Genomic DNA, 23523 nt, shown 5'->3' on the forward strand with positions numbered 1-23523 from the left:
CTCTCTGGCCAGGTGCTGCAATTTAAACTCAGCTCATTAAGCTTGTGCAGCAAATGTCCTTACCTATTAAGCCATCTTTCCAGACTCTGGAAATAACCTTAAATATGTCCTGGAATATAGTTTAACTTCACAGGCAATTGTATAATTTTAAATTTGTTTATATGTGTATACTTTTCAATGACTTGACAAAAATTTATTTGCCTTTTTTGTTTTTGCTTTTGATCTCAGTGAAACTGCTTTTGGTTACAAGGGTCTGAAGATCTTGCTGTACTATATCGCTGGTAGCTTGTCAACACTGTTCCGTGTTGAATATGCATCTAAAGTTGATGAGAACTTTGATTGTGTGGAGGTAAGAATAGAAAGAAATATATTTTAACTTTTCTTGAAGCATAGTTAAGGTTCTAAAAAGGAGACGGAAATGTAACTTCAGGATGAGTCTTTTGGGTATAGGAAGTGTTTGCCTGTCTTTTCTCTAATCCTGTGATCATGATCCTGAGTCTGTTTATCTCCCGAGTAAACCTTCTCTATGAAAACATTCACTTTGACGATCAGAACTTTATGTACCAACTTGCTTCTATTGTAGACATAGAAGTTACCAACTTTCTGTAGGCTTTTATATTTTAACTTCTGATTTTTGTCCTGTTGATTGTATAATGTTTTTCTCTTTCTCCCATGTTTTATACTCTTAATTGTCAATTAATTATCATCATGAGGACTTCTCTTAAAAACAACCTATAAAACAACTATAAGCATAGTATAATGGTATGCTTATTGAAATTATGTACAATGTATATACACTATGAAGGAAGCCTGCAATAGTTTTAGTTTTAGAAATGTTTTTATTGGCATATAATAGTTATGGAGTACAGTATAGTACTTCATTCAGGACATGCATATAATCTTTCACTTTAAATATTTATCAAGAAATAGTCTCAGGTTGGACATGTGAATTAGCAGGTAGAGCACTGGCTGCTCTTCCAGAAGACCAGAATTGCATTCTTAGCATCCTCAAGCCAGCTTACAATGGTCTATAACTCTATAGGAGATCTGACACCCATTTGTAATCTCTGTGAGCACCAGGCACACACATGGTATACATACATAAATGCTGACAGAACACCCATACACAGAAAATAGTAAAATAATTTTAACAAGAGAAAGTCTCATATTTAGTGTTAGAAATATCTTGATTACAACTTGTTCTTTGTTTTTTTGGACTTCTTTGTGATATTTAAAATCACTGAGCTTGATAGAGAAATGATATGTAATTGTACTTAATATTTGTTTTATCTCATAGTTTATATCTCTTGAAATTTTTTAAAAATTTTTCTGATAAGAAAGCTAATTGTGAATAATGCTGTAGTTGTATAAGTGAATATTTGCAACTAAATTCCATCTAAAACCAGCATTGACTAAATTATTAAAGTAGAGGTTTTCAGTAGATTTTTTCTATTTAGATACGGTTAAATTTTCCCAGAATCCAAATATTTAATACTAAGTATTCTGACATCAAATACAGCTATTGTTTTCCTTTGTATAGTACAAAATTCACTGTCATTTGAGGTGTCTGTGTGCCTGTGAATCTGTGTGAATGATTTAATGTTGCAGCTGATAGTGCTAAATTGATTTCTTCCAAAGGAACTATTGACTTAGTTATTGATAAATCTTTCAAGTATTATGTGTAGTGAAAATAGCTATTTGCACTAACTTTAACTGTTCCATTTCTTAAAATTGGAGTTTTCCATTTAAAAGAACTATGTTAAGTATAAGAAATCAACCTTGTATAATGTTTTTGTGAGGTTACTACTTGCTTCATGGTCAAAGTTCATTTGCTTAGTGTTAAGGAAAGATTTCTCCCTTGTCTCTTTGTTTTTTATTTTACATTATTTTTGGCTTTTTTGTTTTTGTTTGTTAAGAATGGTGGTTGATGTGGACATGGTAAGCTGGCCTCTTCTGTTCTAGTTTACAGTGATAAATTGATAAATGCTCATTCCCCAGGACTTCCTGTGTGCTGTTCCCTGCACTTCCTACACTCACATACACACACACACACACACACACACACACACACACAGGCCCATGAATTATGTGTATTACGTAGTGTGTCTGTATGTAGGTGTGGCATGTGAATGTGGGTATTCAAAGAGTCCAGAAGCGGGCCTTGGATTCCCTGGAGCTGGAGTTACAGGTAGCTGTGAGCTACCCAATGTAGGTGCTGGGAACTAAACTCAGGTCCTCTGCTTTTAACAGTGGAGCCTTTTCTTAAGCCTCCTATGCTCTTGATGCTAAGAATATAGTAAATAAAACATTCTTTGCTCTCACAGGATTTACCATAAACAAGTCATAAATTTAGAGGGCATTAGAAATATTTTGCTGGGATAATTGAAGAGAATGGGAAGTCTAGATTTTACAGAGCCTTGGGATTTCTGTGCCGGGTAAGGTATTGATAAGAGGCAAGAAGAGTTAGTAGCCTTTGTAGATTTTAAGCAGGTAGTGAGTTAATTCATATTTTAAAAAGCTAATTCTAGGCTGGCATGTCTGCAAGCTTATAATCCCAGCATTCTGAAAGTGGGAGTTGGTAGGAAGATCAGGACTTTTTTGTTTTCTACCCCCAAGAGAAAACAAAATAAAAATAATAACACACACACACACACACACACACACACACACACAAAACTTGGTATAGAAACCATAGTATGTCACAATGCATCACACAGTATTCCCTTTTGCCCAACCAGTTTTACTTGCAAATATTCATTGCAGTGAATTATTGGTTTGGTTTGAGGCCTCTGGTTTCTGCTACAGTACCAATACTGGATCCTCACCAGAACTGTTCAGATAGCCTATTGTTGCCCTGTGCCAGGAGATTATCCTGTAGCTTTGGATCTGCAGGATAGGACTGGCCCCTTGATGTGCTGCTCCAGCAGTTCATAGATGGGGTAGATGTTGGGGTGGGCTGACTCAAAGCCCTGGATCTGGGTCTTGGGTGTTGGCTGAGTAGTTCAGCCTGCCAGCTCTCCTGTGCCAGCACCATCAGGATCTGCTCTCCCGCTTTGCCCAGACAGGGCTAGCTTTTGTGCTTGCTGCAGCTGGCCAGGGGCTGGAGTGACTCTCTAGGTTGAAGTAGATTTGATGGTTGAAGGAGAGAAACTATGGAAAAAAAAATACATTACCTAAAAAATAGTGATACTACCAGGTATAACTGTCTCTCAAGGCCTTCTTGGCCTATATACTTCCAGGTTAGCCAGAGTTAAAAAAAAAAAAAAAAAGAAGAAGAAGAAGAAGAACAGAAAAGAAACCAAAGAACATGTTTTATGCTTTTAAGGCATGAGTAACAGATTGCAGAAGTTAATTTGGTTATTGCAGTTTTGCTAGTAACGTTAAATTTTCTATGTGTGTGTGTATGTCTGTGTGTATGTATGTATGTATGTATGTGAAGGGTTGCCAACGTCCATGTGTAGAAACCAGAGAAAAACTTGTTGAGAGTTGGATCTTTCCATCCATGCACGTATGGGTCCTGGGATTTGGACTCCAACTGTCCTGCTTGGTATTTGGCATCATTACCTGCTGATCTATCTCACTGTTCCCATTGCATTAATATTTGTTTTTTTAATACTTCTGCCTTCTCTTGGTAATTTCATTGCTTTTTAATGAAGAAATATGTAAACTAAGTTTGTTCATTTTCCTAGTTGTATTTCTGGGAGAGATTTGATTGAGATGCATGGGCAAGTTGTGTGATCTATGAATTTTCAATTAGTTTATTCTCATTTCCTAATGAAGATTAAATTTGACAGATGAAACCATAATTTTTTTTTCTGGAATCTTTAACTTCTTCATAGGAAAATAACCTCTAATCCAGCACTGATTATTGAGTCTGGGGCCATACATGCTCTGGACAAACCCTCTTCCAACTGAGCTATATCCCCACGTGTTTATTTTAATTTTTGTTACAGGGTCTTATTAAGTGGCTTAGGTTCACCTTGAACTCATTATATAGGCTGGGCTGGTCTTGCTGGTGGGATTCTTCCTACCATCTGAGTAACTAGGGTTTAGGCCTGTACTGCTAGACCTAGCTGTAGGAAAGTCTTTTGTACTTATAAAATAACTATTGTATACATTTGTGTGTATAAATATGTACATGCATGTGTGTACGTGTAGGTGTAGATGTGAGGTCACAGGATAACCTTGGGTGGTGTTCCTCAGGCTTTGGCAACCTTTGTTGTTTTAATTTTGAGGCAGGGTCTTAACTAGCTTGGAATTTACCACGTAGGCTAGGTTGGCTGGCTAGCCAGCCAGCCCTAGGATCTGCATGTCTGCCTTTACCACATTGTGCTTTTGCATACATGCCACTAAGCCTGGCTTTTATATGAGTGTTAGGGATTGAACTTGTGTCCATGTCCTCGCAAGGCAATCACTTCACCACCTGATCTACCTATCTAGTCCAGTGCACCCATACTCTTAAAACACGTTATCATCAAAGCTGTAAAATTGCAACTTCCATCTTGCTTAATTGAGTAGTAAAACACTAATGCGGTGTCAGTAAACATACATGAGCATAAGACCAGTGAAAAGGGTCACTTGTTAATACTAATAAGTCTTAAGATTTCACATTTAAAGCTGAATATCACAATATGACAGTGAGTAATCAAGAAAATATAAAAATCCTTTTTTACTTTTTGTAGCTTATCCTAGGTATTCTTAGAATTATAATAATGCTAAATCTTGTGACATCTAAGCCAAGTAAAAATTGCATGTTCCACTTACTTAACATGCCTTTAATTGCAGTCTCAGAAATAACTTACCAGTGACAAACTCAGACAAATGGTGCTGTTTAAGATAAGGTACTAGAAAGGTTATTGTAAATATGTATAGATTAAAAGCAGACTAAATATTTGTAACACATATTAGTTTTTCTCAGGTGTATTGCTTTGTGCAGTGATGAAGGAGAACAAAAATAGCTGCATAGGAACATTTTCTTATGTAACAGACAAAGCACAAAACATTGGCACTGTAAATGGCCATAATGAGAAAGTATGCCCTTCAAAATATTTCAAGGGGCCATATAGATGGATCATTGGTCAAGAGGGCTGGCCGCTCTTGTAGAGGACTCAAGTTCCATTTCCAGGGCCAATATAGCAACTCACAACCATCAGTAACTCCATTTCCAAGGCATCTGATTCCTTCTTCTGGCCTCCTTGGGCATCAGGTAACATGGTAGGCACACAGACATTCGCACAGGCCAAAATCGCTTATATGAGAGCAGCCAGCATTCTTGACCACTACGTCATCTATCCAGCCCCTTGAAAGATCTTTAGGGCCCGGCGTGGTTGCGCACGCCTGTAATCCCAGCACTTGGGAGGCAGGGGCAGGAGGATTTCTGAGTTCGAGGCCAGCCTGGTCTACAGAGTGAGTTCCAGGACAGCCAAAACTACACAGAGAAAAGCTGTCTCAAAAAAAAACAAAAACAAAAAAACAACAAAAACAACAACAACAAAAAAAGAAATATCTTAGTACATACTTTCTCACCATGGCCATTTAGAATTCCAATGTTTTATGCTTTGTTACATAAAATTTTAAAAAAATGATAAAAATGATCTCAAATGGGTGCCATTTGTAGTTCTAGTACTTGGTAGAAACAGGAAGATTGGGATGGGAGTTCAGTGCCAGCCTCAGCTACATAGTAAATTTGAGGCTACATGAAACAGGCAGGAGAAAACATTTTTTAAACCAAATAATCTTATGTCTGTGGGCATAAGACATATGTATAGTTGAAACATTCATATGCATAAAATTATATAAGTATTTAAAAAGATTTAATCCAGTATATATTTTAGAAGATTCCTAAGACTGAAGTTGTAAAATATTTTGGTTTTTTGTTTTGCTTGGGGGTACAGTCTATCTAATAGAAAAATGAAATAATTTTTTTCTTGAACAGAATTTCAAGTTATAGATTTAAAATGCTTTTTTTGTTTGTTTGTTTGTTTGTTTGTTTAAGACAGAATTTCTCTGTGTAGTTTTGGCTGTCCTGGAACTATAATTTTGTAGACCAGACAAACTAGCCTTGAACTCACAGAGATTTGCTTTGCTCTTGCCTCCCAAGTGCTGGGCATGTGCCATCACAGCATAGCTTAAGTTCATATTTTTATATATATGAGTGTTTTGCCTATGTGTTTGTATGTATATGTATAGCATGTATGCCCATGGAGGTCAGAAGACTGCCTTCTCTCAGATCCTCTGAACTGGAGTTACAAATGGTTGTGAACTACCATGTGGTTGCTAGGAATTGAACGCAGGTCCTCTGGAAGAGCAACCAGTGCCACTGAGCCATCTCTCCAGTCCATTAAAGAGCTTTAAAAATTGTTTTTAGTTTAATATGAATTAAATTATATACAATTTTCTGCTTTTAAATTCAGCCCTTTTCCCTCCTAAAAGTTCTTAAAATAATATATAGATTTGCTCAGAGCAAAGATTTTATTTGAAAGTGTTTATTACAGTAAATATCTTTGAAGACTGAAAGTTACAGTCTTTCGGTTTGTTTAAGAATTATGGTTTGAAACCTAGCAGTTCTAGAGACCTTTGAAATCAATTTCTAGATGCAAGATGGATAAAGTGACTCATCATGCCTTGCTTAGGAGATATAAGGAAAGTTAAAGGTTAAAAGAAGGATGTTGAGATTGCCCTGGAGTGAATTTTAGGTTTTGGTCTGGTTTAAAATACCAGAATTACAACTATGCTGTGGAATTTTACCCATCACTACTTTTTTTTTTTTTAAATTACTATGTATACATTTATTGCAGTTATCTATTTCCTTATGCAGCTGTTGAAAATTGGGTGTCTCCACATGAGTTTCAGACAAAAATATTTATCAAATAGTATTTATTAAATTAGGTTATTTGCAATTAAGGATGACTTACAAGTACTGGTTTACACGTTAGAAAAAAACTGTCAGGCTGGATGTTGAAAAGCATTAAGTAATTGGTTATTTTTATGACCACAAATGAATCATATATAAATGTTGGTATCAAAGCATTGGAAATAAAACGCATTTGTGATAGGCTTCATCCTTATCTCTATCCTAAAATGTAACTGAATGATAATAAAGTACTATTCATCTGCAGGTGCATTGCTCCTACTTAGTTAAAAGATGGTTGAAAGGACAGGAATTAGTAGCATGTTGTATTAGCCTTTTGTAGTGTATTTTGTCCTAAGCATCTTAATTTCCCTGTTTTGAATGCTAAGTAGCAAGGGTCTTGGTTTAGAACTAATACCCATCATGCATGTAAACGGTATGAAAGAGCTGCTTAGTAAGTTAACACAAAGTGTTCTTGTGTCAGTCCTTGTGGAAATAGATACAATACAAACATTACAGCTGAACTCACGGCAAACTCCATTAAGTAAAAACCTGGCCTCATTGTTCAGGAAAAAGTTTGAATAGAATGCAAGCTCATTTTGTTGAATGTAATGTCAGGCTTTTAGGGGCTGTATTGAAGGATACGGTTTTGTTAAGTTGAGACCAATTCATTAAGTTTTATTGCCTGGTGAGAAGGAGTAATACTTTATTGTAAGACCTCATCAAATATTCATGGTTAAAGAGAAGTAGTAAATGTATTCAATCAAGTGGTCTTTGGGATTTTGAAAAGGATTATGAAGTCTGCTCAGCTGATAGTTTTCATTCATTGAGGTTGTTTAACAAGGGTGATTTTAATCTGTGAGTTTAATTTTGTTGTCCAGTCTTTTCTCTTTTATTCCATCACAAATCCAAGTCTCTGAAAGTTGTCACATTGTGGAGATGAATGGATAATATAACCATTCATATGATTTTTCTATTTCCTAAGTGAAGATAAAAAAATTCCCATCTTAGTTTAGCATGTGAGGGTGTTATCTGTCGCTTTGCTATTCATTTGCTCAGACTCTAGCCTTACCATGTACTTACTGCTGCTTATCTTCTCACGTCTTGAATAATAAGGTTTCTTTGACACGTGTAAAATAACAAGTAGCCTTTTGTTTTGACTTATTAAGATTGTCATGAAGGGCGGTAGGTAATAATCATTTTCTATATGATGTTAGAAATCTCATTGGAACAGCTATTACTCTTGCACTTGATGTTAGACTACCTGCCCCCTGTAATTTGTTTCCCTGTTAATGCTCATTTCAAATTTGTGTGAGAGTAGTTTATATAAACATCCTTTCCCATTTCACTGCATTGTTTACTTATATAGTTTAAGTGTGAAGTTTTGTGTGATGCCTGTTGGTTTTGTTCACTAAAAATTCTTGTTTTGTTTCTGCAACATGGGGTCTCTCTCTGGCTGGCCTAGAACTTGTTATATAGACCAGGCTGACCTCAAACTCACAGAGATTCACCTGCCTCTGTTTCCTGAGTGCTGGGATTAATCACTACATCCAAACCAGTTTTGTCCACTTTAAAAAAATATATTTTCAGCTAAAAACTAAATTTGTTAATTTTTATCCTTTGTTCTCTATTCCTCAGGCAGATGACGTTGAAGGCAAAATCAGACAAATCATTCCACCTGGGTTTTGCACAAACACAAATGATTTTCTTTCCTTGCTGGAAAAAGAAGCTGATTTCAAGCCTTTTGGAACCCTCCTCCATACCTATACAGTTCCTAGTCAAACAGGAGGAGAAACCTTTACTTTTCAAATATACAAGGTAAAAGAAATATTTCCCTTGCCTGGAACCTGTATGGGATTTTATATTCAGTAAATGTAGTGTGAGATAAAAAGGTTTATTGACACTAAAACCAGATCTGTTTTGACTGTCTGTTTGTATACATATTTAATCTGAGATTTCTAACCATTTTCCCACAGGATAGTTTTGTGTTCTGCAGACTTTCACTTACCTCTGTGATGAGTTTCACCTGACTTTTCTTGGCTTTTTCCCTAGGCTGACATGACATGTAGAGGCTTTCGAGAATATCATGAAAGGCTTCAGACCTTTTTGATGTGGTTTATTGAAACTGCTAGCTTTATTGACGTGGATGATGAAAGATGGCACTACTTTCTAGTGTAAGTACAGTTCTAAAGCAACAGTGGACCTTATTACCTCCACAAAGCCAGCATTTTAATTGTGGCAGCCCAATTATTGGGGCAGTATAATGATATTTTTCCCAGGAAAGAAAAACTATTGTTTATGGGGCTTGAGTTTGCCTTCATTATGCTTTGGGGGACTTGAGAATAGAACTGAATTAAATGCTGTTGTCCGTTAAGGCCCTGAATGTAGGCTTAAACAGTAAAATGAGCTTTGCCTGTGTTTTCTTTTACTTGCCACCTATTCATCTTTATAATAGGCAAGTGCACTGAAGTGATGTAAAGAGGTCTGATTTATCCAAGTTGCTGCACACCAATTAAGTGAATTGTACATTCAGAACATAGCAGGTGTACCCATTGGGCCCTCACAGAGTAGCTTGCTGACACTGAAAATTCAGTCAGAGAATGGAAAAGAAAATGGACACTGCATGGGAGCGCGACTGTAATTGACCTGCTTGGCTTTCTGTTTTATCTGCAGATTTGAGAAGTATAATAAGGATGGAGCTACGCTCTTTGCGACCGTAGGCTACATGACAGTCTATAATTACTATGTGTACCCAGACAAAACCCGGCCACGTGTAAGGTAATTGGCAGTATAACACGTGCCTTGTCTTTTATTTCAGAAGGAACTGCTGAAGTTTCCAATACTTGTTATAGTAATGTTGATTTGTGTTTTTTTTTTTAAATCACCATTCATTGGCTATGTACTGATTTATTTTATTGTTCTCTTTGAAACTGTGAGGCCGAGTAAACCAATTTCACTTATGTTAGTAATTTTTTTGGTTTCTTCAAGTTTGATTTTTTTTTTTTAAGTATCAGTATTCATACTACAATAATTTGACAATTTCTAACTGGACATGATAAGATGTTTTAATTTAGAATAATTTTTTTCTCTACAGCCAGATGCTGATACTGACTCCATTCCAAGGTCAGGGCCATGGTGCTCAGCTTCTTGAGACTGTTCACAGGTACTACATTGCGTCTCCTTCGGTTCTCGACATTACAGGTAGGTAAAATTTTAACTTACGAGAAGAGCCTTGCTCAAATATCTTAGTTTTATTTCTGTCTTAAGTGTCAGCATTCTTCTGGGGGCTTAGAGGACTGTTGGAAGAGTTCTTTAGGGTACATTTCAGATCTAAGCTTTTATGCAGATCGGCTGCATCCCTAACTGAAGTGGACAACTTAAAATAATGAACTAAATATATTTGAGGAAATTCTGATCAGATATAAATGCATTACAAGTATGCTATAACATGTTTGTTTAGCTTATTTGGCAAACATTACATCATTTAGAAGATACCCGTGCATTAATTTTAAACCATATTTGGGGAAGCAGAGTCGTTCCTTAATAGAAGACACTTTTTAAAAGATTTATTATTTTAATTATGTAATAATGCTTGTGTCTCTGTGTGGGTGTGCATATGAGTTTAGGCACCCACAGAAGCCAGAAGAGGGACTCTGGTTGCCTGAGCTGGAGTTACTCAGAGGATGTGAGATGCCTGACTTGGATACTGGGAACTGAACTCAGATCCTCTGCAAGAACAGTATGCATACTTAACTGCTGACTTAACCTCCAGCCCAGAAATTCTCTAAAGTGTGTTTTAAATTTTCATAAGCATGCCATCCCAGTAGTAGATAAGATGAAAGATGAGATGTCATCTGTGGAAACATCCTCCCAGTATGAGTTAACTGTAGAAGTAGTTGTGGTATTCTAGAAAGGAAACTAGCTTTTAGAAATAAAAGGATATGTGGAGTGTGGTTTTTCATGCCTATAATCTCAGCACTGGGGTGGCTGAAGCAGAAGGATTTCTGTGATTTTTTTTTTTCAGGCCAGCATGGTATTACATAGTCAGTTGTGGAGAAGCCTGACCTATAGAGTGAGACTATCTTTAAAACCAAAATAAGTATCCTACTGAGTGGTGTTCGTGCATGCCCTTAATCCTAGTACTCAGGAGGTAGAAGCAAATGGATCTCTGAATTTCAGGCCAGCCTGGACTGCAGAGTGAGTTCCAGGACAGCCTGGGCTATGTAGAGGAAAGCCTGACTCGAAAAACTAAATAAATAACAAAAAGAAAATAAAAATCTTATTAGATGATATTCTAGGTGTTCTCTTAGTATGTGACTAAACTGTCAAATAACAAAATAAAACAAAAAACAAAACCAGTGCCTGAAGAACATTAATGTCATTTTCTTACCCCGAGTAATGTTCACATTTGTTGTTAATAAAATTGCAAATTAAACTGAAAGTCACTACCAGGTGTAGTGGCACCTATGCCTATAATTTTAATACTCAAGAACCTGAGGCAGGAGGACTGAGAGTCTCAGGTCAACCTGGACTACATAGGGAGACTGTTTCAAAACAAAAATCATGAAAAAATAAAAACTTGAAAGTCGCTTTTCCCTCATGATTAGCGTATAGGGTAGAGCATCCTCAATCTGAAAATCTAAATGCAAAATTCAGGACTATTTTAGTGTGTGTTTTTTGTTTTTGTCTCCTGACCTGAGCTGGAGTTAGAGGTGGTTGTGAGCACTTGACATGAGTGTGGGTACTGAACTCATTGTTTACAAGAGTGGCAACCACTCTTAACCAGCTAGCCATTTCTCCAGTGTCCTCTTCCCCCTAGCTTTTTTTTTTTTTTTTTTTTTTTTTTTTTTTTTTTTTAAGTGCAAATTCTTTATTATTGCTCTTGTGTGTGGCTGTTTTGCCTGCATGTATGTCTCTGGATGTATGTATCCAGGGAGAGAGCAGAACAGGGAATCAGGTTTGGGGAAGTAGATGGAGCTGAGGGCGGTTGTGAGCTGCCATGTGGGTGTCGGGAATTGAACTTGGGTCCTCTGGAAGAACGGCCAGTGTTCTTAATTGTTGAGCCACCTCTCCAGCCCCGATTTGTTTGGTTTTTAATTTCAAAATTCAGGATTTTTTTTGAGTGCTAACATGATGCTAAAATTTCAGATTTCTCAAGCATTTTAGATTTAAATTAAGGATTCTGGGTGATAAGTATACAAAATTACTCCAAAACAACATTAATAAAATAAGCCTCAAAAATTTAAAACACTTTTGATCCTACCCATTTCAGTTAAAGCTGCTCACCCTGTACGAGATAGTCACATCCAAGTTAGATACTAAGATTTATTTTGCTAGGCAGTGGTGGCGCACGCCTGTAATCCCAGCACTTGGGAGGCAGAGGCAGGCAGATTTCTGAGTTTGAGGCCAGCCTGGCCTACAGAGTGAGTTCCAGGACAGTCAAGGCTACGCAGAGAAACCCTGTCTTGAAAACAAACAAAAAAAGATTTATTTTACAAAGGCTTGAAGGAGCTGGGGTGGGGTAGAGTTTAGTGGTATAAGACACTTGCCTAAGATGCATAAGTCCTGGGTGATTTGATCCCTGATGCCTCAAAATAAGTAAATAAATGAAAGAATTTGAATATATATTTTGAATTATTTGAGCTGATTGCTTTGTTACCCAGATTGGCCTCCAGCCTATCATGTAAGCTAGGTGAACCTTGAATTTGAGAACCTCCTACCTCAACCTCAAGTGCTGATATTAAAAACACCTGCAGCATCACAACTGGCTTAGACATAGTTTGTTTCTAAAATTAATATATAATATATACTAAAATGTTGATTTGTTTTCAAAATGGATTTTTTAGAATTTTAACAAATTGTTTAAAGAAATGACCACAAAACATTACTGACAATGGATGGCAAACTTATAAAATACACTGATGAACAAACAGATTTTCTTTTTTATATAGTATGCTGATTTTGCTTAAGAAGAAAAAAATAGAGCTTCTAGAATAGTGAATTGTCTTCTATTAAGAACTATTTACAGGCTGGGAGGTAGTCTCATGCACCTTTAATCCCAGCACTTGGTAGGCAGAGGCAGGTGGATTTCTGAGTTTTAGGCCAGCCTGGTCTACAGAGTGAGTTCCAGGACAGCCAGGGCTACACAGAGAAACCCTGTCTTGAAAAAAAAGAAGAAGAAGAAGAAAGGAAGACATGCTTCACTGTTGTTTAGAGAATTCTGCTTTACATGGAAAGTAATTCATGGGTACCATTTAAATGCTTTAATAAAAGAGAAGGAAAGCGTGCTGTGCTCTGCTGTGCTTAGAATCATACCAGGGCCTTGGGCATGCTGGCAAACATTCTACCACGAACTGTTTTTAGGTCCACATTTATAGTGTTGAATTTTCTTTTTCTCTGATTCACTGCTGTTAAAAGGGGTTGAAACTTAAGAGATAAGGAGATACTTGCTTTCTATCAGCAGTTGTAAGTAAACACTTTCACTACTTTTTGTGACCTGTAATCTTATCAAGATGGCACAGTCAGCCTTGAGCTGCTTTGAGCTGAGCCAAAGTTGCCAGCCTCTGTTCACTGACGGCCTGGGCTTGGTGCTACATGAGAGGACATTTTTGGTGATTTTAATCTGGAGTTCACGTAAGTAGTCTTTGTCTGCTCTAGTGGGTAATGTGCCAGCAGGGTTGTTTCTCTGAAGCCTCTTAACTACTTCTTTCTGTCTATTCCAGCCAATAAAGTCCTTGATACTTAGCACCAATTAGCAGATAAAGAATTTTCTTTCTTAAATCTCAGTGAAGAGTCATTAATAATAGTACCCTTTATTCATTGCTATGATTCATTAGAAACTGAAGTCTTGAAAGAGAAAAGGCTAAACATGCTAAAAGGACATCTGAATTTGACAACTGAGGATCGACCTTTATTTTCAGCATTCACGTTTCTTGGCATAGCAAAATGTTAAAAATGCTTCGTTAGCTGTTCTCATTAATATATTTCTCTTAGCTTTCACACCCAGTCCTTAAAAGCATTTAAAAAAAGAAAAACCTTACTGGATTTTGTACTTTAGTCATTTGGTTGTCTCTTTCTCCATTATTTTATATGTATTAACCTAATGGCTCTTCTGCAGGCTTTGGGTCTCCCTTTGAAATCCTGGCTGTTAAAATTGAGGCGGCCTTTGCTTCCTTACACACAGCAGAAATAATTATAGTTATACTTATTCATTGGTAGCTTAGGTTCTATCCTTAGTGGATATGTGTTTGGTATTAAACTTCCATCCACTTTCTCTTTTTTAGCTTAAGATTTATTGGCAAACAGTGCCTTATATGTACCTTTTGAGCCTGGTGGGATTTGGACATTTGAATATTTTTCAGAACATAGACAGAATCAACAATTTGTTTCATTGTACAGTTAATTCTGGCTAGAATATGTGTGTATATATATATGGCATTATTAATTAATTAATCTACCAATAGTATATTAACAGCTAACATATTGTCCTTTAAAGCCCTTTGTTCTGAGATACATTATACAGATTTTTTTAAGCGTTAATATGGATTTTTATATACTTAGGTGGTTTGAATTATCTTCTTTCTTTAAAATATTTTTAATAATATATCTGAGAAACTTTTAAATATAATAGAACATTTACTGTTATAAGCTGATCCTATGAATATCAATAGATTTATATTCAAGCAGATTTTATCTTCAAATATCTTTTGTGTGTGACTGTGGTCTGTGTATGTATGGTATATACACGTGTATGGACAGAGGGTACGTGTGCTTTTGCACATGTATTTAGAGGAGGAAGATGTTGAATGTCCTGTTTCATCATTGCCTATCTTATTCTCTTGAGACAGTCTCTTACCAAACCTTTGAAACCAAACTGACAGCAAGTCCCCTGATAGTTTTGCCTTTGCCTTCCAAAGCATTGGAGTTCTAGGAGCCTGTGGCTGTCACCCGGGATTTTACGTGAATGATGTGATTTGAACTGAGATTTTTCTTTAGCAAGTTCTTTCCCACCAAGACACCCCTTCAATTCCCAAACCCCTGTTTTTTGAGACAAGGCTTCAAATTTGTAGCCCAGGATGACCTTAGATTCCTGTTGCCCTTGCCTCTTCTTCACAAATGGCGAGATTATAGGCATGCACTACTATGTGCTGTGCAAGCAAGCACTCTACCAATTGAGCTGAAACCCAGCCGCTGTATTGCTGTTTTGTATAATTAATAACAAATTATTAGATGTCATCATTTTTATGAACATTTTCAAGCTGATATTTGTAGCTACAGAGCTTAAAGGCTGTGACCCCTATTGCTAAGCTGCAAACAAAACATCAGTTTTGAACTCATTTGTGAAAGCTAAGTGGAAATTTTTGGCGCGCGCGTGCATGTGTGTGTGTGTGTGTGTGTGTGTGTGTGTGTGTGTGTGAGAGAGAGAGAGAGAGAGAGAGAGAGAGAGAGAGAGAGAAGTTTTAGATATTATAGGTTGAGTTTTTAAATTTTTCTTAATGATTTTGCTCAGGTATTTTTTTTTCCTAAACTTTCCTAAAGAATATACATTATTTAAATTTTTATTCACACTAAATATATTTTAAACTGATAGTTGGAATGCAGTTTTAGTTTTAGGATTTTTTTTTTTTTAAACCAGTTTAGAATTGACTTGGAAAACTGACACTGGACAAACTTGTTTAATAGGGCCTCTTAATTTTTTGGAATTAGGATCTACCTCTGCACTAGATGGCCTGGAATTTACTGTGTAGCTCAGGCAGGATTCAAATTTATGATCTTCTCGCCTGCCTTTTGTGCTGGGATTATGGCCTTTCATTACCATATCCAGTTTCGGGTTTTTTTTTTTCTTTCCTGTTTTAAAGTGTTTAGCAGAGCTGGAAAGATCACTCAGTGGTTAAGAGCAATGGCTGCTTTTCCAGGTTCAATTCCTAGCACTCATATGGCAGCTCACAATTATTTGTAATTCCAGTTTCAGAAGATCTTAATACCTCTTCTGGCCTCTGAGGACACCAGGCATGAACATGATACACAGATACACGTGCAGGCTAAAACACACATACACATAAGTTAAAACAAAAATTAAGAGCTGGGGCAGCCAACCAACATGGTGGGTGTATACCTTTAATCCTAATACTCAGGAGGCAGAGGCAGACTGACCTCTGAGTCTGAGGCCTGTCTGGTCTACAAAGTGAATTTCAGGACAGTCTGGGCTACACAGATACACTCTATCTTGAAAATCTTCTTTTTTTGAATAAAAAGGAAGGAAGGAGAGAGGAGAGAATAGAGAAAAGAAATCAATCAATCTTGGGCTATAGCCAATAATGGATCTCAACCCTCTTTGTATACAATAATATAGTTGAGATGCTTGCTATGTAGCTTCTAATTAAAACAATTTTATTGATATATAGTTTCTATAAGTTTAAGAATGTAAGTATACATCTCAAAGATGTCTATCATTATTGAAGCCATCATAATAATCCTGTGTTAGAATATTGCCTGCATTGGGTCAATCTCCCCATACCCAGCCTCCATTGAAGTCTTAGATATGTTTGGAGTTTTTTTGTTTGGTTTGTTTTTTGTTTGTATAGTATAACAATACTCTCAGCTGAAGGCTAGAGTGTTTTTAGTTCTGAGGAGGGTTTTTTGTGTGTGTGTGTGTGTGTGTGTGTGTCTGTTTTCCTTTTCTTTTTGAGATAGACTCTCATTGAATCCCTAGCTGGCCTAGAAATGATGTTGACCAAGATAACGAGTTGTTCTAGGACTGTTCATTGACAAGTGTTTTTCCCTGTTGAATTGCTGTGGTGGCCTTTGTTGATAACTAGTTGACCATAAATATATGATAGCTTATTAAATACTGTAAAGATCTCTATGTCTATCCTTAATTCTAGTACCATGTCATCTTGACTGTTACATATATCTGAGTTGAATAGTCAATCAACATAAACAGGAACATATTCCAGCAGTCACACTCTACTGTACAGCAGACCTGTCAGAAACTTTGCTACTCATCTAGATGTGCATTATATACCAAAGGTTCATCATTCTACAACAAACATTGAAGCTTAAACTTTATTATATGTGAAATAGTCTACAGGTTTCTATCTCTGTCCTCTCCTTCTAGCTTCTCCTAGCTTCCCTGAAATGATTTTCCTGCCAGCAAGGAGTGCTGCAGTGCGGTCTGGTACAGATGAGTAGGTTTCCTGGTTGTGCAAGTAGTTGCCAGTACTGATGAACCTTTCATACTTTTACAGATGTGCATATTCTTACTCTTGTCTGAAGCTAGAGTTCTTCAGGAGAGGGGAAGGTCTCCTGCAGTCCCAATTCAACCATCTTTATTCCTCCCCTTAGCCTGTTTTGTCAGCCTGGGTCTGTGCATTGGTTTCTTTGGTGCTTGACCACCTGGCATTGTGGTCTCTTTAGGTGTAGAGTTTCTAGTGACATCAGTACCTTGATCTTTACATTGAATTTAGAAGTAAGAAGTAAAAGTCCTCCAGCTTTGTTGTTTCTCAAAATTATTTTCTTTATATAATGTTTTTCATGTTTCCACAAAAGCTGTAGTATATTAATCAAATTCTGGAAAACATAAATAAGGCTCTTAAGTTTTAATAAGGCTTGCATTGAATAACCAATTTAAAGAGAGTGGACATTATTAATATTGAGTCCTCAAATGTCCACATGAAATGTCTGTCTTTATTTGGAGTTTTTAATATTTTTTTAGGGCAGGTCATGGGTATAGTAAATAATAAAGCATATATCATTCACAAAACCCTGGCTTCAATAGCCAGTGCCCCTCACCAAGTATTTCTCAGCAGTTTTGTAGTTTTCAGTATGCATTTTCTTCTATTGTAAATACTTTATTCTTTTAAGGTATTGTCTTAATTTTATTTTGTTTGGTTAGTGTATGTAAATATGTTTAGTTGTTTGTTTTTGTGTTTTGAGACAGGTTCTCACATGATCCAGGCCAAATTTGGTAATTAGTCAAGGATGACATTAAATTCATAATCACCCTGCCTCCATCCCCAAGTGTTGGGATTATAGGTTTGCACTGTCACTCAAGACTTGTTGTGGATTTGTAAATTGATCCTATAGCTTGCATCTTTTCCTCATAACTTACTCATTCATTAGTAGTAGTGGTTCAGGATTAGTATGTTTTACATACAAAATCAGGTCAACCACATATAAAGATAAAAGTTTTTTATCTTTAGCTGTATTGTTTATTTACTTAGTTTGTCTTATTACATAGCTAAGACTTTTTCAATAAAAATGTGACTATAAATAGGGGCAGATAGTACCTATTCCTTGCTCCCAGTCTAACCAGGAAAGTACTTTGTCTTTCACCATTATGAATGAGTAATGTAGATTAAGTGGCTGCCATGGTCTATATTCTATTGCTTTAACATAACTCTAGGCATTGGCATTTAAAAAGAGATTACTTTGCTCCAAATTCCAGGGCTTCAATAACATGACTGACTGTTCTTTGGCTCTGATTATACTTTATTCACAATTGATCTAAATATTATAGTAACAGAAACATACAAATGAAGGATACAATTTCTATGTTCCGCAAAATTAGCCTTCAAAAAGATAAAATAAAGACCAAGGAAGTCTGTTGCTAGCAGACATGGTTTATAAGAAGCACTTGGAAAGTTCTTTAGACCAAAAGTACATAGCACTAAAGATTTATGTGAAGAGATTAAGAGAGCTAACCAGGCTTTGGTGTGTGCCTGTAATCCCAGCACTTAGGAGGTTGAGACAGAAAAATCATAACATTGAGGACGTCCTGGGCCAAATAAAGACCCTGCCTCACTCAATAAAGCAAACAAAGAGGAAGAAGACACTACTGTTCCAAAGACAGAACAGTAATAACACAGAGGAGAAGAGAAAGAAAACCTGGTTCACTTCAGAATTCAGGATTAATCTGAAATGCAGTGCAGTTATAAAGTAAATATAATTTCCAGAGTCAACTACTGAAATAACTTTTTCAGGAGTGGGACGGAGAGGTGCTTCTGATGTAGATTATTAGGGAAAAGTGAGAATACTTCAAAGAGTAGGAGGTACTCCAGCAGTGGAAGACCACAGTTTCTTTATTCTTATCATTAAACTAATACATTGATGGGATTTCAGTTATTGCTTTTTAAAGCCATAACTTAACCAAACATTATAGTCAAATAATATTTACCTATTCTCTACATGGGTGTGATGCTAATAATCAAGTACCATGGGCATGAGTAGAGCATTGTGTACCTGTGGATTGAATGAATATATGTATTTTGTTTACCCCTGCCTTAGACTTTTAGAAGCTTTATTGACCTACCATATAAGTAGCTCATTTATAGGGAAAAAAAAGTACTGTTAATTTTCTGAGATGATTTTGACATTATGACTGTCAGTATATTTAATTTTTTTTATTGCCAAGTAATATCCTATTATTTGAGTGTATAATTTATTTATCAATTGGGGAAGGGTTATTGGTTTGTTTCCAAGTTTTGGCTTTTATGAATGATGGGAACATTTGTGTCTAAATTTTGTTTTTTTGTTGTTGTTGTTGTTTTTTGTTTTTTATTGCTATTTGTATACAAGAGTCTCAGTATGTAGTACTAGCTGGCCTGGAACTATCTAAACAAGGGTGGTCTCAAGCATAGAGAACCACTTCTTCTCAGCCCACAGTGCTGGGATTAATGGTGTGTGCCACCATGCCTGACAAGTGCACATGCCTTTATATGGACTTCTGTTTTACATCTCTAAGGATGGAAAATTTGAAAAACATATTTGTGTCAAACCTTTTTAAAAAAAAAAAATCACTGGATTGTGTTCCAAAGTGACTGCAGTGTATCAGAGTCTCAGTCTCTGCATTTTACCAGATTTGATATTGTCTTTTTCATTCTGTTCATCCTGGTAGATAGGAAATGGTAGCTCATTGTTTTGATTAGCATTCCTCTGTAGCTAATGAGTGTCTTTCCATGTACTTATTGCCATTTTATGGATCTTATTGAAAAATAGATATTTTGGTCCTGTGCCCATTTTTATAGAAGGATTGTCTTTTACTTAATAATGAAAAGCTTTAATGGTCTGAACACATGGTCCCTATCCCATATGTTTTGAAGATCTTGTCTCATAATGCTATTGTTTGAAAACAGTCACCTTTCACTTACCTATTTCCACTTGTGCTTTTGTTCTGTGTCTAAGAAATCATCGCCTAAGCTAAAGTCATAAAGGTTTTATTGGTTTGAGGAAGAATGACCATAATATATAAGTTTATTTTGGATTCTCCATTTTATCAGGCTGTTTATTGCCCTTGTGTTGGTGTTACACTGTTGAATTGTTGTAGCTTTGAGGTAATATTGACATCAGAAAGTCTTATGAGGGACTGGAGAGATGGCATTGAGATTGTCTGTTCTTCCAGAGGACCCACACCTCTGGTTTGGGTTTGATTTCCATCACCCACAAGGTGGTTCACAATCGTCTGTAACTCTGGTTCCAGAGTGTCTAATGCCCTCTTCTGGCCTCTTTGGGCACGGATGCACACGGTACACAGACATGCAAGGAGGCAAATATATACAACACACATTTTTTTTTATCATTTGTGAATGTATACATAGACATGTGTTGAGGTCACAGGATAACTATGGGGCTGGTTGTTACCACCTTTAAATGGAATCTGGAAACTGAACTCAGGCTCCCAGGCTTATGTAACAGGTACCTATATCTGCAGCCCCACCTCTTCAGCCTGGCATTGATTATTTTAACTTTTCAGTGCATAAGGAAGTGGGGACACGGAAGAGGGATAAATTCTCCATGATCCTACGTCTGTGAATGACACAACTCTGTTCAGTATTATTTTTACTCCTCTTGCTCCAATGTTGTTAACTGGGCTGCTACTTATCAGGAATGCTACTTTTTACCATGTTATTGGGATCACAGATGATAGAGAAATTGTGTTGGGTAAAAACAGTACTGTTTTTTCATTTTTTAGCGGAAGATCCGTCCAGAAGCTATGTGAAACTAAGAGACTTTGTGCATGTGAGGTTTTGTCAATATTTGCCCTGTTTCTCCCGGGAAAGATTACTGCAAGGATTCGGTGAAGATATGGTGGTACAGGCACGGCACAGTTTCAAAATGAATAAGGTATTTTTATTTTGTAGAAGGAAAACTCTTAAAAAATTTTGAAGTACTTAACTATATTGTAAGGACATTAAGATGTGTGGTAAGCAATAGTACTTTAAGAGTATAGGCTCTGAAGTCAAGAGCCTTCAAGCCTAAGTCTAGAACTTGTCTCTCTCATCTGTGGCAGTTTAGTTTATGGCTTTGTACCTTATTTTCCTTATTGACAGAATAACAAGGGAATACATACTACACTGTACATGTTCACTTCCTTATTGATAAAATGAAAATACCTCTTGTTGTACTAAGTATAAAAAGCAGATCAAAAATGAGGTAAAAAATGCACTGCTGACAGAATGGCTTAGTGGGTAGTTTGTACTAAACCTGATGATTCCCCAGGATCCACATAGTCGAAGAAAAAGCCAGCTTGAAAAAGTTGTCCTCTGACGACTACTACCCTGTAAAGAAATGCAGCTTTAAAAATAAAGCCGGGGTGGGGCATAGACGTGTATGGGTATTTCACCTGCTTGTGTTTCTACACACGGTGAGTGCCTGGTACCTGGGGAGATCAAAAGAAGGCATCTGATCCCTTGGAATTGAAGCTACAGACAGCTGTGACCTACCACATAGGTGCTGAGAATAGAACCTAGGTCTTCTAGAAGAGCATGCAGTGCTTTTAACTTCTGAGCTGTCTCTCCAGCCCTACAGCACTAAGCTGTGGAATGGTTCTATCCTTAGAGATGATGGTGCTAAGAAAATAGGTAACTTTCATCTTGTTTGCTTGTTTGTTTGTTTGTTTGTTTGTTTGTTCGTTTGTTTTTTCAAAACGGGGTTTCTTTGCATGGCCCAGGTCTCCTGGAACTCATTCTGTAGACCAGGCTGTCCTTGAACTCACAGAGATCCACCTGCTTCTGCCTCCCAAGTGCTAGGATTCAAGGTGTATGCCACCACCACCCAGCTTCATTTTCTGCATTTAATTTTTCCTTTCTTTTTTTTAAATATTTGGAGCTGGAGGAACACATATGTTTCTCTGTGCGTTTGTGAAGGTCAGAGGACAATTCCCTAGAGTTGGTTTTCTCCTTCTACCACATAGGCTTCAGGGACTAAATTGTTGGGATCCCAAAATCCAAAACAACACAAGCAGTCACAAAGCAAGATCTTGATTTGAATTGGGTAGTAAAAACTGACTAGTCAGGGACAGCAGCAGACTTGGCAGCTGACTGTGTCTTTGAATGTTCACAAGCAGATGACAAAAGTTTATTGCACTCTGGCTGCTATTGTAGATTAGAACCCCAGAACACACAGGAGGTTCACTGAGACCTCCAAGCCAGAATTTCACAGAGTTTATAACCCCAGAATCTATCAACAACTGTGCCAAGTTACAGTTACATTTCCCACTAATCAGGATTTAGTGATAGGGGGACTTCCTTAAGAACATGTCTTGTGGTACACTTATCCTGTTCCCATTGGTTGGGAAGTTGCCAACCAGAATGTCACTTACCTATACATGTGACTTTTTCTGCCAAACAGGATGCTAGTTCAGGGATGTCTTGGGAACTTAAACTTTATCTAACCCCTATTCAAAATGGAAGTTTTATTAAAAATGGTTTCAGTTTGGTTCTTTCTTACAAAATTCAGATAATGATACTTGACTGCACAAGCCACCTCACCAGCCCTAATTTTTTTTATGCTCTGTATATTTGTTTAAAGTTTAATGTAATAGAAATCTTAAGGTAGGGATAGGAGAAAGCTTGGCATGTTAAAGCAGTTTTATACATGTTAATACACATTCATGAATGAGAGGACATTTCATGGGATGGGTGGTGTTTTGTTTTTCCCACATTCAAATGAATTTTAATGTGAATTTTCTATTGTAAGTAATAAAGTTAATGAAATTTCCTTCTTTGTCTTTTTCTTCTAAGACAGTGTTTCTCTGTGTAGTCCTGGCTGTCCAGGAACTCTCTGGACCAGCTGGCCTTGAACTCACAGAGATCCACCTGCCTTTCTCTCCTGAGTCCTGGAATTAAAGGCATGCACCACCACTGTCTAGTGATTTGCACTTTTTTTTTCTAATTGGCCTTTTTAAAACTAATTTGCCAAGATAGCCCTTAATAAAAACTAAAGAGTGAGTAGGAATTGGATTATGAAAATGCATGGCTTTAGAGTGTTCCTGATAAGGTCAAGCCATTGGACACTGGTGGCCATCTTGGCTTTGAGGTCTTGGATTTCCATACGCTATTTCAACCCTAATTGCAGCATTTGCTTTAGCTACCATTCCTTCAGATGCTTCTTAAATGTAACTCTTCTTCAGATTAATTTTTATTCATTTTTTTCTCTTTCTATTTGGGAAATTTAATATAAACCTTCAAATCTAGATTTTTTTTTCCTTGTGCTTCATTTAAAACCATAGCCCAAAACCTGCTGATTACTTTCAACAATACAATAAACTGAAACTTCCTATCTTTTGCCCTTTAATGGCTTCCTGTCTAATATAGAGAATATATATTTAGAAATAATTTATATCTATTTACTATATTAAACCTATATTTATTGAGTAATTAATAGCTTAGCTTCCA

General features: G+C 36.7%; 1 protein-coding gene across 1 annotated transcript in view; it reads left to right on the forward strand.

Annotated features, from left to right (window-relative positions):
• Window positions 1-23523, forward strand: part of Hat1 (histone acetyltransferase 1) — a 46671-nt gene that overhangs the window by 18226 nt on the left and 4922 nt on the right. Inside the window, exons 4-9 of the mRNA XM_052182685.1 lie at window positions 229-349; window positions 8489-8668; window positions 8903-9024; window positions 9524-9628; window positions 9945-10051; window positions 20820-20971. Of these exons, the coding sequence (XP_052038645.1) occupies window positions 229-349; window positions 8489-8668; window positions 8903-9024; window positions 9524-9628; window positions 9945-10051; window positions 20820-20971 (787 nt within the window). The remainder of the gene's footprint in view (window positions 1-228; window positions 350-8488; window positions 8669-8902; window positions 9025-9523; window positions 9629-9944; window positions 10052-20819; window positions 20972-23523) is intronic.

This window comes from Apodemus sylvaticus, chromosome 5 (genome assembly GCF_947179515.1).
Source record: "Apodemus sylvaticus chromosome 5, mApoSyl1.1, whole genome shotgun sequence".
In the NCBI taxonomy this organism is placed as follows: domain Eukaryota; kingdom Metazoa; phylum Chordata; class Mammalia; order Rodentia; family Muridae; genus Apodemus; species Apodemus sylvaticus.